This window comes from Saccopteryx bilineata, chromosome 6, assembly GCF_036850765.1.
Source record: "Saccopteryx bilineata isolate mSacBil1 chromosome 6, mSacBil1_pri_phased_curated, whole genome shotgun sequence".
Taxonomy (NCBI): Eukaryota; Metazoa; Chordata; class Mammalia; order Chiroptera; family Emballonuridae; genus Saccopteryx; species Saccopteryx bilineata.
In genome coordinates, this window is record NC_089495.1 from 138,974,676 (window position 1) to 138,989,840 (window position 15,165).

A 15,165-nucleotide genomic window follows, 5' to 3' on the forward strand; every position below is an offset into this window, starting at 1 on the left:
TCTGGGTTTGAATCCTGGGTTTGGTGCTTATATGTTCTGTGACCTGGAGTAACTGTTAATTTAAGTTTTGTTTCTCTCTGTCTCTGTCTGCTCATTGGTAAGGTGGGAGTAGTGGCGCCTGCGTCAGAGGCAGTGAGGACCCCAGTCGTTGGTCCTGCATGAGGAGCATTTAGAGCAGTGCCTGGCACACAGGAACTTGGTGCTAGTTCTTGTTTGTCTTCTTTGTTCTTCTTCCTTTTTCTCCTCCTCTTCCTTCTTCTTCTTCACCCTCATCGTTGCTATTGGCAGTAGGCCCTTTGATTAAATAAAATGCCTCCTGTAAACGATGATGGTGCCTTTGAATTTGGCTACATCAACCAAATATTGAAGCTTTTCTCAGATGTGATAAACTCTGCCTGCAGATGGTCCGTGATTCATTCATTCACTGAATTTTACTGCTAAGTTAAAAACCTCAGCTTGCTCTGTATGCCCTCAGTGGGTGACCTCAAACTCTGCCAAGGCCTTAATTACTGTCTCTAAGATGATGACTCACAAGTGTGCGTCTCCAGCCCAGACTTGTTTGTTGAGGGTCGAACCCATGTTTTCAGGGATGCACCTGCTGTTGGACGCTCCTCCAGTGTCTCTAGACCCCTGGTTGGCAAACTGCGGCTCTTTGGCCCCTTGAGTGTGGCTCTTCCACAAAATACCACATGTGGGCGCTACCTCGATAAGGAATGTACCTACCTATATAGTTTAAGTTAAAAAAATTTGGCTCTCAAAAGAAATTTCAATCGTTGTACTGTTGATATTTGGCTCTCTTGACTAATGAGTTCGCCGACCACTGCTCTAGGGCATTTCGAGACTAGCAAGGCTAAAGAGGGTCTTCATCTTTGCCTCAGTCCCACTCCTGTGATTTCTTCATCAGCACCGTGCACTCTGCTGTATCCTATCCAAAAACTCAGTCACTACATCCTATCCCTCTGTGCATATACTGTCAGTCACTGCATCCCATCAGTTATACTTACAAAGTAACTCGTTTGACTTTTCTTTTTCCCCCTTCCCTCTGTCTCTGTCTTCACCTGGGTTACTGAGAAGCCTGCCATGTGAGCCCTGTGCCTGCAGCCCTCATTTCCCTCCATAACCAGAGGGCTCTCAGAAACAGCAACCTAATCATGTCATTAACACTGGAGAAAGGGCTGGCCATCCTTCCCGGAGCTATCTCTGAGGTGATAGCAAAACTCTCCTGGAAATCAGACTTTACCTGAAATTCTTCTCAGGGGAATATCATAGGTGGTTGGAAGACTAGGGGTAAGATCCTACGTCTGTGTCTCTTTCTGTCTCCCCCCTTCTCTCTTTGCTTCTGCCTCTCCCTTGCTCTCTCTTTCCCTTCTCCTTCCCCTCCTTCCCTTTCTCTCCCTCCAAGGGGAATGCTACAGTGACTTGGAGGAGCTTGAATCTGGTTAGCCGGAGGGCTTTTATTTTGCTTTGTGCACATACAGATTTGGGGCCCGAGCTTAATTGCTTGGAGTAAAAGAAGAAAATGTTCTCTTTCTCTGCTTTTCTCATAGAAAGGGCTCTAAAAGTGGGGCCCCCTGACCAGCCATATCACCTCATGAACCTGTTAGTGATGCAAGTACTTGGGCCCATTCTAACCTTTGGAATCAGAAACTCTGGGGATGGCCTGGTAATATCTGTTTTAATAATCCCTCCAAAAGATTCCTATAGATGCTAAATTGAGAACTACTCCCTATCTTTGACAAATATTTTAAATACATTGATTTGAAGAGAATACTTGATTAGTCTGGCTACAATACCCATCTATCTTATACTGGTCCTATATGTTATTCCTCTGTTTAAATCTGTTAGCAGCATCCGTGCTCCTTAAGATAAACTCATAACCCTAAAAATAGCCATGACTGGACCCTGCCTACCTAGCAATAACAGTAATAAATAAAAATAGCCAGCATGTATTCATTCCACGAGTATTTATCGAATATTGACTATATGCAGGTGTTATTCTTGAGATACCGTTGTGAACCATATTGATCAAGTCTCTGCTCTCATGAAGTTTAAGACTAGAGGAGGAAACAGATGAGCAAATACATAAATGTGTAAAACAAGATCAAACAGTGAGGTGCTGTGCAGAAGACTGAAGTTGGGTGATGAGACAGAGGACCAGCTGGCTGCTTCAGGCTAGTGATTAGGGAAGATCTCCCTGAGAACGGGGATTTAAGCCGCACTTTGAATGAAAATAGCACCAGCAGGTGAACATGGGAGTACTCCTAGTAATCCAGGTAGAGGGAGGCTGCAAAAGCCAAACCCTGGAGCGAGAGAGCATGCTCTGTGCGTGAGCAGGAGGAGGCTGGTGGCAGTGGCGATCTTAGGGAGGCGGAAAATGAGGCTGGGGGCTCAGAAGCAAAGGCCAGATGGGTCTGTCTGCCGAGTTAGGCATTGGGGTTGATCCCAGGACCCGTCTGATAATACTTACCAAGGCAAATAGATTGTTTAGAACTTTGGGAAAATCTAGATATTTTTTCTTAAAGGAAATTCAAAAAGAAAAAAAATACTTTGGAAAGAGGTGAAGTGCAGCAATATTTATCAATGGCAAAAACTGTTAAAACCCCAGGTGTCCGAGACCTGCCGTGTGCAGATGTCTCTCTTCCCCTGGCAGGTTTCTCGTTCTGCCTCTGTGCCTTTGGCGCCCAGCACGCACTGTGTGTGTGTCCCGCGTGAGTCCTGCTGGGCGTGCCCCATGTCTCACTCCTCTCTGAGCAATTAGTGCTTTACACAGTGCTGGAAAATATAGCTATATAATCAAACAGGGGTAATGACTAATAAATTATGAATATATTAATATGGAATGCTAGATAGTTATGAGTGATAAACATGTAGTACATCCTGCATATAAAATAATATTGAACCAGAAAGCTCCAACATAATGTGAAAAGGGATTGCTATTGCACAGATACTTCTACTTAAAATATGCTGTGTAAACCTAGCTGGGTCTCCCTACAGGACTGCTCTAGTGAATTCTGATTCATCGCTATACTTCATAAAACATCATTGTTACATATAACATTTACTTTAATGCTCAGGAGACTAAAAAGTTAAATCACATTTTTAATTTGGAATTAGAGTTGAATCAATATTGATCTTGAACCACTGGTTCTACCAAAAACAGACTTTGAGGCAAAAATTTTGTATACTAACTTATTTCTGTCTTGATCATATTTTCCTTAACAATGTTCTTATTTGAAAAATCTAATATACAGCTTGACTGGTGGTGGTGCAGTGGATAGAGCATTGACCTGGGACACTAAGGTCCCAGGTTTGAAACCCTGAGGTCACTGGCATGAGCATGGCTTATCCAGCTTGAGTGCGGGGTCACTGACTTGAGTGTGGGATCATCAACTTGATCCTGTGGTTACTGGCTTCTGCTCAAAGGTTGCTGGCTTGAAGGCCAAGGTCGCTGGTTTGAGCCCCAGATTGTTGGCTTGAGCAAGGGGTTACTGGCTCAGTTGGAGCCCCCTGGTCAAGGCATGTATGAGAAGCAATCAATGAACAACTAAAAGTGCTGCAACTACGAATTGATGCTTCTCATTTCTCTTCCTTCCTGTCTCTCTCTCTCTCTCACTAAAAATAAATAAATAAATAATAAAAATAAATAAAAAATCTAATCTATCACCTGACCAGTGGTGGCGCAGCCAATAAAGCGTTGAACTGAAATGCTGAGGTCACTGGTTTGAAACCCTGGGCTTGCTCGCTCAAGGCACGAATAAGAAGCAGGTTGATGCTTCCTTCTCCTCTCCCTACCCCCTTTCTCTCTCTTCTCTCCCTAAAATCAATAAATAAAAATATTTTTAAAACTCTAATATTCTTCCCCACTTTATTTTTCTCCTTACAAAATTATTTTTTCTACCTAACATCCTATGTATTTTGTTTGTTTCATTGGCCGTCTTTCTCTTTTCACTAAATGTGAACTCCTTAAGAATGAGAATATTTCCCTGTTTTGTCCACTGCTGTAACCCCACAGCCCAGACTAGTGCTGGGTATGTAGTACTCCATGAATTTCTGTTGAATTAATGAATTAATTGTAAATAAATATGTACGTGTGTTTATTTTTACATATGTGCTATTTTCTTCATATGCAATAATCTACTCATAATAATTTGATCAGCCTCAATGTCCCAGACATTGGGATGGAGCAGTAAGCAAATGGGCAAGGTCCCTTCCCCTAATTGTTCTGCTAGCGAGAGTCTTCTGCCACGTACTGTCGCAGGTCATGGGGACAGACGGGTAGACAAGGGGCTGTTCCAACAAAGGAAACAGGTCAGAGAAGGTCTCCCTGAAGAAGTGACTGAGAGCCGAAGAGGAGCTCCTTGTGTGGAGGAGACAGGGAGAGGAGGACTGCCCTGCTGACAAGCCTGGGGGGGGGCGGGGATTGACAGGCAGGATGCCGCTTCCTAGAAGTAGCCCATCTGCTTAATCAGAAACTGAAGAGATCACTAGGTAACTAGAGGTTTTCTCCACACGTGGGTACAGAGAGTAACAGATGTTTTCAGATGTATCATCCTGAAAAATATGAGGACAACACACTCAACTGATTCTTACCATGTTCTTTGAAATACAACTCTTTCGATTACTTTGCTAAATCAGGACATATATCTTATTGAAACTCTTTAAAAATACAGATTTGTTGAAGAGGGCCGTATTCCTTACATAAATGCTTTTGAGCATTTTCCAGAAGATATGAAATTATATGGGCGTGACAAAGGAATCTTTACAATAGAGGTAAGTTATTTCCTTTTTTACTTTATAGTCACTAATAAGACAATAGAGTAGTATGGTGATTTGCATTCCTTGTCCGACTTCTCATTTGGTGTTAGAGTTTTTTTAAATGTCATTTAGTTCATGTTCTGTCCAAATATGGAATGTTAGTCATAATTTAATGAAGAGTAGTGTTGTTATTTTTTATTTTCCTTACGTTCTTTCTTTTCTTTTTAAAAAAAATTTATTTATTAAATTTAATGCAGTGACATTGATAAATCAGGGTACATATGTTGAGAGAAAACATCTCTAGATTATTTTGACATTTGATTGTGCTGTATACCTCTCCCCCAAAGTTAAATTGTCTTCTGTCACCTTCTATCTGGTTTTCTTTGTGCCCCTCCCCTCCCCCAACCCGTCTCCTTCTTCACCCCATCCCCCCTCCCCCCACCCCCACCCCTGTTGCCATCACATTCTTGTTCATGTCTCTGAGTCTCATCTTACGTTCTTTCTTTTAATCCTCTAGGTTATCCTCAAAATATAGCTGTAGTGTAAGGTGTGTGCATTGCAAAAAGGTATATTGTTGAGACTAAACTTTGAAAGTTTTCTATAGAGAGCCTCAAGTAATTTCACATTTTCTAAGAAATTTTTTTGTTGTTATTTGTACACTATGTTGCTTTGGAGAAAATGAAAGAAAGTTGTTATCTTGCTTCAAGAGGCACTATTGTCAGTCCTTGCTTGCATTAGTCTTTTCTGGATGTTTCCAGATGTCTCCTATGGAAGAAGGGCTTCTGTCCTTCCATTATGAGTCTTTATCACTTTATAGTACTCACAGGCTTCCCTTTTCCATCATCAGAAGGTTTCAGTTTACTAAATAGTATTAATATTAAACATTCTCTCCCATTTGCCCACTTCAGGAGTTATTTTCAGAGGCCTCCCTAATCTTCACAACCTTCACTTTGTTTGCAGTTTAACTTGAGATGTTTGTGGTCCTTACTATGGTCATTGTGGTTCACTGTATCCCCATTTTATGTATAAGCAAACACCTCAGAAAGTTAGAATGACTTGCCAGAGTCGCACAGTTACTGGTCCCAAACTTGGAACTGTCTCACATCAGGCCTCATGCTCACTGTGTCGTATTTTGCCCTGTTGGCCTGCTGTTCTGCCCTTGTCACCCGTGGTCTCAGAACACTTAAATGACTAGGACGTGTCATGTTGAAGCATTGAGCCAGAAGGAGTGCATGATGGGAAACACATAGTGTAACATACCGGAACATTTTACTCCTGAGGTTACTAAATATCAGCAGCATTTTGCATTGAATTAGATTATTGGTCTCTGTGAATGAGTTGAAGAGAACATTAGGTTTTTAAACCAGCAATGGCTCCACCCTCAGAACAACTTGTTCCAGAGCAGTTCCCATAGACGAAGAGAACATGAAGGATCTTGGAGGGGGTTCCCTGTGCTGCTTCTGGGTAGTCACTGTTTATCTGTACCCAGGGGGGAAAGGATGGGTTCCAGATGTGCTTGCTTGCCCAGCTGTGGGAAGCACAGGGAAGGAGGGCACAACTGCAGCCCCACCTGCCCAGGAGAACACTAAAGAAATAATAGCAGTAGGAGTGCTTGTTACACACCAGGCCTGTTTCAGAGACTTTGTAACTCGTCTATTGTTCAGACCAGGAGTAGTCAACCTTTTTATACCTACTGCCCACTTTTGTATCTCTGTTAGTAGTAAAATTTTCTAACCGCCTACCAGTTCCAGAGTAATGGTGATTTATAAAGTAGGGAAGTAACTTTACTTTATAAAATTTATAAAGTAGAGTTACAGTAAGTTAAAGCATATAATAATAATTACTTACCAAGTACTTTAAGTAGGATTTTCGCTAAGTTTGGCAGAATAAATCTTTATAAAACAACTTACTATAGTTAAATCTATCTTTTTATTTATACTTTGGTTGCTCTGCTACCGCCCATCATGAAAGCTGGAATACCCACTAGTGGTTAGTAGGGACCAGGTTGACTACTACCACTGGTTCAGACCAACCCTATGGGATACATTGTAGTGTATTTCCCCGTTTTACAGATGAGGAAACACGGAGATATGAGGTAACTCCTGGTATTCTCACCCTGAATGTAGTCCAGTGTGAGTCAGGCAGCCTCCATTTTGGAAGGAGACAGAAAAGAGGGAGAATGCATGCACTGAGAAGGAGGAGCAGCGGGGCAGGGAGAGAGAGTGGGCTGTTGAGAGCAAAGGCGCTCCACACTGGTACTGAAGCCAACAGGTGGCCCTGTGGCAGAGGTGGCAACTGGGGCCACAGCGCATGGAACAGAGCATCCAGCTGAAGGGTGATCCTGTCAGTGGTGATAGTGGGGTAGCGAGGACATATATCTGGCCTGGGGCATAGGCTGGCTGACCAGGACAGCCTTCCTGGAGGTGGACCTTTATGGAAAGGCAGGTTAGTCTCCTTCTTAGCCCAGCAGGGTTGTGATGGTTGCTACAAAGGACAGGAGACACTCCAGGCGCCAGCTAATTTGTCAGCAATGTGGTGGAATTTGGGCAGAATCCGGGAGGACAAGCCCGAGGTACAAGGTGCACTTGACACTTCCGGAGCCCTTCATGGCTGGGAAAGAGCAACATGAGTTCTTAGTTTCAGAACTAGCCTGTGCATTAGGCTGATTGGCTGTTCATCTTCTCAGATTTCACCCCACACTCGATGAGACAGGAAGCCTGGACCTCCTGGGCATTCCTGGGACAGTACTGCTGCTACCCTGAGACTGTCACACGGAAGTTTTTCTTAAAATAATTTATTTTAAAAACAATTCAGCCTGACCTGTGGTGGCGCAGTGGATAAAGCGTCGACCTGGAAATGCTGAGGTCGCCGGTTCGAAACCCTGGGCTTGCCTGGTCAAGGCACATATGGGAGTTGATGCTTCCAGCTCCTCCCCCATGTCTCTCTCTCCTCTCTCTCTCTCTCTCTCTCTCTCTCTCTCTCTCTCTCTCTGTCTCCCTCTCTCTCCTCTCTAAAATGAATAAATAAATAAAAAAATTTAAAAAAAATATTGTGTCAAAATATTACTTTAAAAAAAAAACAACAATTCATTAATCAGTCATTTTAAATTTAGCTGCTAAAAATTGTGGCTAGTCATCTGAGCCTTTAAACATTCTGCTGACGGGAAGAGGAATATTGAAGCTGGGGGCAATTTAGAGATCGCTTTGTTTACTTTTCTTATTTCTTCAATAAGAAAACTGGCCTGACAAGAAACGTGACTTGGGAATAAATATACCTTCACTCCATTAGGGTTCTAATGAGGGTTATTGGAGATAATATATTCTGAATGGAGGCATGTCAAGGATATTCAAATTATAACGGGCTCCCTTCCAGACCTCAGATGGGAGAGTTTTTCCTCTAAGGTGCTGGGGTGAGGAGGGTAGTCAAGCCGCTGGAAGGACTAGAAGGTGTCATTTTTGGAAACTAAAGTTTTCAAAGTAGGTTCCAGGAAGTTTGTGGATATAACTCTTACTTTTCATCATGGTATCTTATAATTCTAATTACCATAAATTCAGCTTCTTGCAAAGGATATTGCTTTCCGGGCTTGGGTTATATGGTTGAGATTTATATCTAACCAGGAATTGCCTTCTGGATTAAGAAATTTGATTTCACTTTATATATACACACACATAGAGACTCAAACTTCACTCTATAAAAATAATACTAAATATTTATTCTCTGTATCCTTTCAAATAGTAATCGATCCCACTGTTGCCAGATGTTTAAATGACTGTGACAGTGATATTTAAGGTGCAGAATTAGATACTGTTACTATAATAGCCACTATGGATCATGTATCTCCAAAGCCTCGATTAAGTTTTCTGATAAGATCTGCACTTCCAGCCCTGCCCGGTTGGCTCAGTGGAGAGAGTGTTGGCACAGCTGCGAAAGTCCCAGGTTTGATCCCCGGTCAGGGAACACTTGAGAAGTGACCATCTGCTTCTCTCCCCCTTCTCTCTCTCTCCTCCTCCTGCAGCCAGTGGCTCAATTGGTTTGAGCATTGGCTCCAGGCACTGAGGATAGCTGGGTTGATCCAAGCACTGGTCCCAGACGGGATTTGCTGCGTGGATCTGGGTCTAGGCGCATGCAGGAGCCTGCCTTACTATGTCCCCTCCTCTTACTTAAAAAAAAAAAAAAAAAAAAAAAAAAGGCCCTGGCCGGTTGGCTCAGCGGTAGAGCGTCAGCCTAGCGTGCGGAGGACCCGGGTTCGATTCCCGGCCAGGGCACACAGGAGAAGCGCCCATTTGCTTCTCCACCCCTCCGCCGCGCTTTCCTCTCTGTCTCTCTCTTCCCCTCCCGCAGCCAAGGCTCCATTGGAGCAAAGATGGCCCGGGCGCTGGGGATGGCTCTGTGGCCTCTGCCCCAGGCGCTAGAGTGGCTCTGGTCGCAACATGGCGACGCCCAGGATGGGCAGAGCATTGCCCCCTGGTGGGCAGAGCATCGCCCCTGGTGGGCGTGCCGGGTGGATCCCGGTCGGGCGCATGCGGGAGTCTGTCTGACTGTCTCTCCCTGTTTCCAGCTTCAGAAAAATGAAAATAAATAAATAAATAAATAAATAAATAAAGGTTGGCACTCCCTTCCTGTGGGCAGTGTGGTAAGAAGTACCTGCAGCTATTAGAGCCACACTGTCTCTACATGGTCAGCCTGGCCTGCCCTCCCTTCTTCTTCCAGGAGGAGAGAATGGGAACCAGGGGCAAAGAAAATGAAGACGTGGCAAAGGTACATCGCTGCAGACATAATCACATCACCCTGCTGAGCTCCAGTAAAATTACTGGGGGCTGAGCTGCTCCCCTGGATGCTGGCTTTTAATCTTGGGTATGGATAAGTGGAACCTGAACATAGCTTATGCGGCAGTCAGGAGCGTATTTGGAGAACAGACACCTTTTAAGAAGGCGGACTCTGCTAGGTTTTTCCTAGCTCTGACTCTGGGGCCCAAACAAATTTCTGTCTCCTGTGCAGTTGGCAAGTCTTCCTTGGTCATCAGTTCATATGTTTTTATTTATTCATAACATCTGTCTAATCTGTGCAAGCTGACAATCTTTCTGATACAGTCTCACCCCAGGACCAAGACCGTATTTCACAGAAAGTAATATATTCACCACAGACTCCCAGTAGACTAGACTTTGAACATAAAAAAGTACTTTTTCTTACTACCTGGTAGATTTACAACCATTAAGATCATTCTAGTGGGCTGAAAATGCAAGATGACTCATAGTACACGCAGAATTCATTTTGTCCTTCCTCCACAAATAACACATTACAGTGTTTTGTCATTACTTCTGGCAGTACTTTTATTCCTTATTAATTGTTCTCTGTAATAGAAAGTCTTGTGTTAAGTTTGGATAACAGCCTGGCCTGTGGGGGCGCAGTGGATAAAGCGTCCACGTGGAATGCTGAAGTCGCTGGTTCGAAACCCAGCGCTTACCCAGTCAAGGCCCATACGAGAAGCAACTACCATGAGTTGATGCCTCCTGCTCCTGCCCCACCTTTCTCTCTCTCTCTTTCTCTTTAAAAAAAGAAAAGAAGTGTGGATTAACAGGTGCATGTAGCATTAGCTTCTTCTTGGCTGAATCTTTGCTTTAGAACAACAATAAGTATAAGGGTGAGGTACTGTACTCTTTTTTTTTTTAATAGCTAAGCAGGAAGTTCACCTCTGGCAGGGTATTATAATCAGGTTTATCACAAGAGTCTGCTCTTGTGTAACAGAAACTCTAGCTTGTTCTTACCTGCCTGAAGGCATTGCTTCATGAAGGAAAATACGCTCACTGAAATATTTGTGAAATTCAGTAAAACGCTTTCTTAAGCACTCCATTTTTAATGTGTGCTAGGACAATTCATTACAGCCGTGTGGTCTTCTAAAAAAACACGTGAATCTTATGATTTTTACTCTTATAATTAAATGAGTCTGTACCACTGTAGAAGCCTATGGGTCGTATTTGCTGTGCCTTTTAGACACATCTCCAGCCACGGCTAGTGACGGTCCTATTCCCTCCTGCCCGTCCCCTCGATGTTCAAGAAAGGGGGGGGAAGGTTAGGATGTCTTCAAATGACTGTTTGTTTAATTGACAGGCAGCTTTTCTTCATTGTATGCTTTGCCTTTTCTCACAAAAGTACATTCACTCTTCCATAGTATGTTGAAACTTTTAAATGGAAACGGCTTTTCATGAACAAAGGAGGCATTTTCTTCCCTCTGTCCAAGTCTTAGCTTTCTCCACTAAGTCTTGGCTTCTTCAGCAGCTGTACCTCCACCAGAAATGACAAAAGGTGCAATTGTTCTGGGAGATGGCAGTGAAGATAATGCCCTCATAGTGTTGTGTGTGTGGGCTGCCAGGGACTGTTTTTCTTCTGCGTTGGGTTTTATTTTGTTTTTGTTATTCCAGAAAGTAGAGCACACCTTAAAAACAAACCAAAAAAAAAAAAAAAGAGAGAGAGAGCTTTAAAGACCCTTAACCCTTTATCCTAGGTGAACTATTTTTTTCCATTAAGTTGGTTCTGTTAGTGTTTCAGTGGGCCCCTCTGTCCCAGTAAATGTGAGTCTGACAAAGCTCACTGGAAACATCGGGAACAGAGCACGGAGCACGGATGGGGTGGTGTGTTTTCAGTTTCCTGGCACGCCTCCTGCCGTCACCCTGCCTCGAGCAAGCTCGGGACAGGAGACAGGTGCATACATTCCATTTTAGCATTTTGCTGAGTTGTGGTCCCCAGCTTCAGCTAGATAACTTTCTCTCTCTCTCTCTCTCTCTCCTTCCTTCCTCCCTCCCTCCCTCCCTCCCTCCCTCCCTCCCTCCCTCCCTCCCTTCCTTCCTTCCTTCCTTTCCCTCCCTCCCTCCCTCCCTTCCTACCTCTCTCTCCTAGTAGAATAAACTGCAAATCTGGTCCCTTTAAGGGACGCCATCTCTGTACAGGTCCTGAGTAGTCATCACTGCTTAAGGCAGAGTTGGGCCTAAACACACCTGCCTCTATTAGAGACACAGCTTTTTCTGCCAGTGGGGCTGCTGCTACCTTTTCAGCCTTGATTTGCTTTATTTTTTATGTTTCCCACCCACAGACCAATTTCTAAGCAGATCTTTTTCTACCATGGCTTTTGACAGGGTTTCTGAACCCCTCCAGAGTCCTTGCTTCATCACCCCTCAGCAGACTCAGCGAGAGGGTCGAGAGGACACCGATGTTCCTCCCCAAGCACCTCTCCAGTGTTCTGAATGTTGATCAACAACATTCTGATCTTCTCTGAATGAGTAAAAAGAAAAGATGTCATGCTGGTGCCGCCAAACCCACTGAGTGGCACTTTGCCATGATGACTCATTTTGCCTTGGAGCGGTCTTACACCCTCTGTGAAACCAGGTCCCTGTCGGGGAGGGAAGAAAGCCTCCTTCAGAGCAGTCACCACTCAGGCACCTGCAGGTGACGGTCTCACCGGATCAGGTTTCAGCACACTCCAAGCCATCAAACTTTACTCTGGATTTGCTCACCATCACTCTGTGGGCCCTGTGTAGCTGTTGGGGTAGTTTGTGCAACCTCTGTTGGAATAATAACCCGACAGGTTTGAAGGCTGCCCGTGGGGGGAATTAAGGTGAGTGTCATGATGACAGGTGTTCTCAGTGTCCCTCACCCTCCTCCCTCCCAGAGTCACTGCTGCCAGACAGCGTGAGGGTTGCTTCCGGCTCCCACGATGTCGTAGCCGCCCCTGGAACCTGTGGGTGCACTGCTGTTTTCAAGCTTATGGGCAGACATCAGGAGAGGGTCTCTTCTGGGCTGCATGGAAGAGGAGAAGGAGAAGCCACTGCATTTTATTTGATTTATTTTTGCATAAGAATATCCTAGAGATCTTATTTAAACTACAGATTCTTAGACCCAATGTCAGAGATTGAGTCCGTAAGTCTGGTATGGGATGCAGAAACATGCACTTTTAACAAACACCACCCAGCTGATTCTGGTGGAGATGGTGCTTTGAGCAGTATGACTAGTCTTCCATCTCCACCTCTTTTTTTCTTTTACTCTTCCAGCTTGTTCCACAAAATATTTGAAGTAGAATTAGACTGATTAGCAGATAACCAAAGTGCAGTAAAAACACGCCATTAGGCCTTACTAAACTAGCAGATAACCAAAGTGCAGTAAAAACACGCCATTAGGCCTTACTAAACATGCAGTGTTTTACACAGGATTCTGGTTGGCCTCTTCTACTTAATACATCAGAGATTCCACACACCCGATGAAAATATGGTACAAACACCTCACAGCTTCTCTGAGACCCTTCCCTTGCGTTGTTCTTTGCATGGATGCATTTCCTAAAAGTCAAAATAAGATTCTTCTAACACAGCCATTAAAGGTTTACTGTACACCTGACCTGTGGTGGCGCAGTGGACAGAGGGTCGACTGGGAATGCTGAGGTCGCCGATTTAGGACCCTGCACTTGTCTGGTCAAGGCAGATATGGGAGTTGATGCTTGCTGCTCCCCCCCCCCACCGTTTTCTCTCTCTCTCTCTCCCACTCTCCTCTCTAAAAAGAAATAAAACACTAAAAAAAAGTTTACTGTAATTATTACATGAAAGTTATCCATGGTTTAGAATCTTGTCAGAATTAGAGCCTGACTCCTCTCTCTGGGCTGAGAACCAAGGGACAAGAGCAAAAACGTTTCACTCCAGTCTTATTCTCTGACCACAGCGCTCTCGGCCTTTTCTGCCACGAGTGTTAAATACCTGGGGGAGCTAGCAGTCCTGGCCCCCTAGATTGGCCTGGCTCAGTTGGAAGGGGAGCACATGTGTAGGGAGCTTAGTCCATAGCCCACCTGTGTAGGGACGGTTAGGCCATGACGGAGGAAGAAGGTAGCATTCTGATTCTTTTGATGTTGCCCCTGGGACGGAAATGGTGGGCAGTGGTGACATCTAGTTATAACCCTTCCCTCATTTGAGGCACTAAGACCCTTTTCAGTCTCCTACTAGAACCATTAACTAGTAACCAGGCGGTATCTCTGGACAGAGGCCCTGAGCAAGAGATGTGGTGGGTGTTAACACTCTCTCTGTGCTCAGCACGTTTTGTCTTCCAGGAGAGGCACTAGATCTTGGTGTTAATATATTTAATAGTTACAGTTTATTAATTTTGTCCCCCCAAGGATATGTCTCTATTGCTAAGATATTTTATGTAAAATAAAGTTAGATATTAGCAAGTAGTACAGATTTTGAATGTTTGTAGATTTTATATATCTTAAATTTTTAATTTTTTTCTTTGGGTTTCTTTTCCCTTTTTAAATAAAATTTATTGGGCTGACATTGGTCAATAAGGTCATATAGGTATCAGTTGTACAGTTCTATAATACATGTTCTGTATATCGCATTGTGTGCCCACCACCCAAGGTCAGATCATCTTCTGTTGCCAGATGTTTGGCCCTTTACCCTTTACTAACCCTTTTGAGGGGCAGCCTGTGAGTTTCAGTTTTATATCCCACCTAAAAGTGGCTCTTAGCCTTTTAAATTGACTTATTTCACTTAGCATGATATTCTCAAGGTCCATGTTTACCCATGTTGTCATAAATGGCTGTATTTTGTCATTTCTTATGGCTGAGTAGTATTCCATTGTATATATGTACCACTTCTTTATCCAGTCCTCTATCGAATGACACTTCAGTGGTTTCCATGTCTTGACCACTGTGAATAATGCTGTGATGAACATAGGGAAGCACATATCTTTGTAAATAAATGGTTTCAAATTTTTCAGGTAGATACCCAGAAGAGGGGTATCTCTATTCTTAAGTTTTCGAGGAACCTCCACACTGTTTCCCATAGTGACTGCACCAGTTTACATTCCCAGCTGTGAATGAGGGTTCCTTTTTCTCTACAACCTGACCCATACTGGCTATTGCCCGTCTTGCTGGTGATAGCCATTCTGACAGGTGTGAAGTGGTATCTCACTGTAGTTTTTTTTTTTTTTTTTTTTTTAGATTTTATTTATTCATTTTAGAGAGAAGGTACACAGGGAGAGAGAGAGAGGGGCAGAGAGAGAGAAGGGGGGGAGGAGCAGAAAGCATCAACTCCCACATGTGCCTTGACCAGGCAAGCCAGGGGTTTCGAACCAGCGACCTCAGCATTCCAGGTCGATGCTTTACCCACTGCGCCACCACAGGTCAGGCTCACTGTAGTTTTGATTTGCATTTTCCTTGTAACTAGTGATGTTGAGCATCTTTTCATGTATCTGTTGGCCATCTGTATGTCTTCTTGGGAGAAATGTCTGTTCAGGTCCTCTGCCATTTTTTTAATTGGGTTGCTTGTTTGGTGCTGAGTTATATGAGTTCTTCATAAATTTTGGATATTAACCCCTTCTTGGAGGTGTTGTTTGCAAATAATCATCTCCCACTAGGTTGGTTGCCTTATGTTAAAT

At 43.8% G+C, this 15,165-nt stretch overlaps 1 protein-coding gene across 3 annotated transcripts in view; it reads left to right on the forward strand.

The window, feature by feature from the left end:
• Nucleotides 1-15,165, forward strand: part of TAF1B (TATA-box binding protein associated factor, RNA polymerase I subunit B) — a 74,530-nt gene that overhangs the window by 33,653 nt on the left and 25,712 nt on the right. For all 3 annotated transcript variants that reach the window (XM_066234614.1, XM_066234617.1, XM_066234616.1), the window contains one exon: nt 4,671-4,770. In XM_066234614.1, the coding sequence (XP_066090711.1) occupies nt 4,671-4,770 (100 nt within the window). The remainder of the gene's footprint in view (nt 1-4,670; nt 4,771-15,165) is intronic.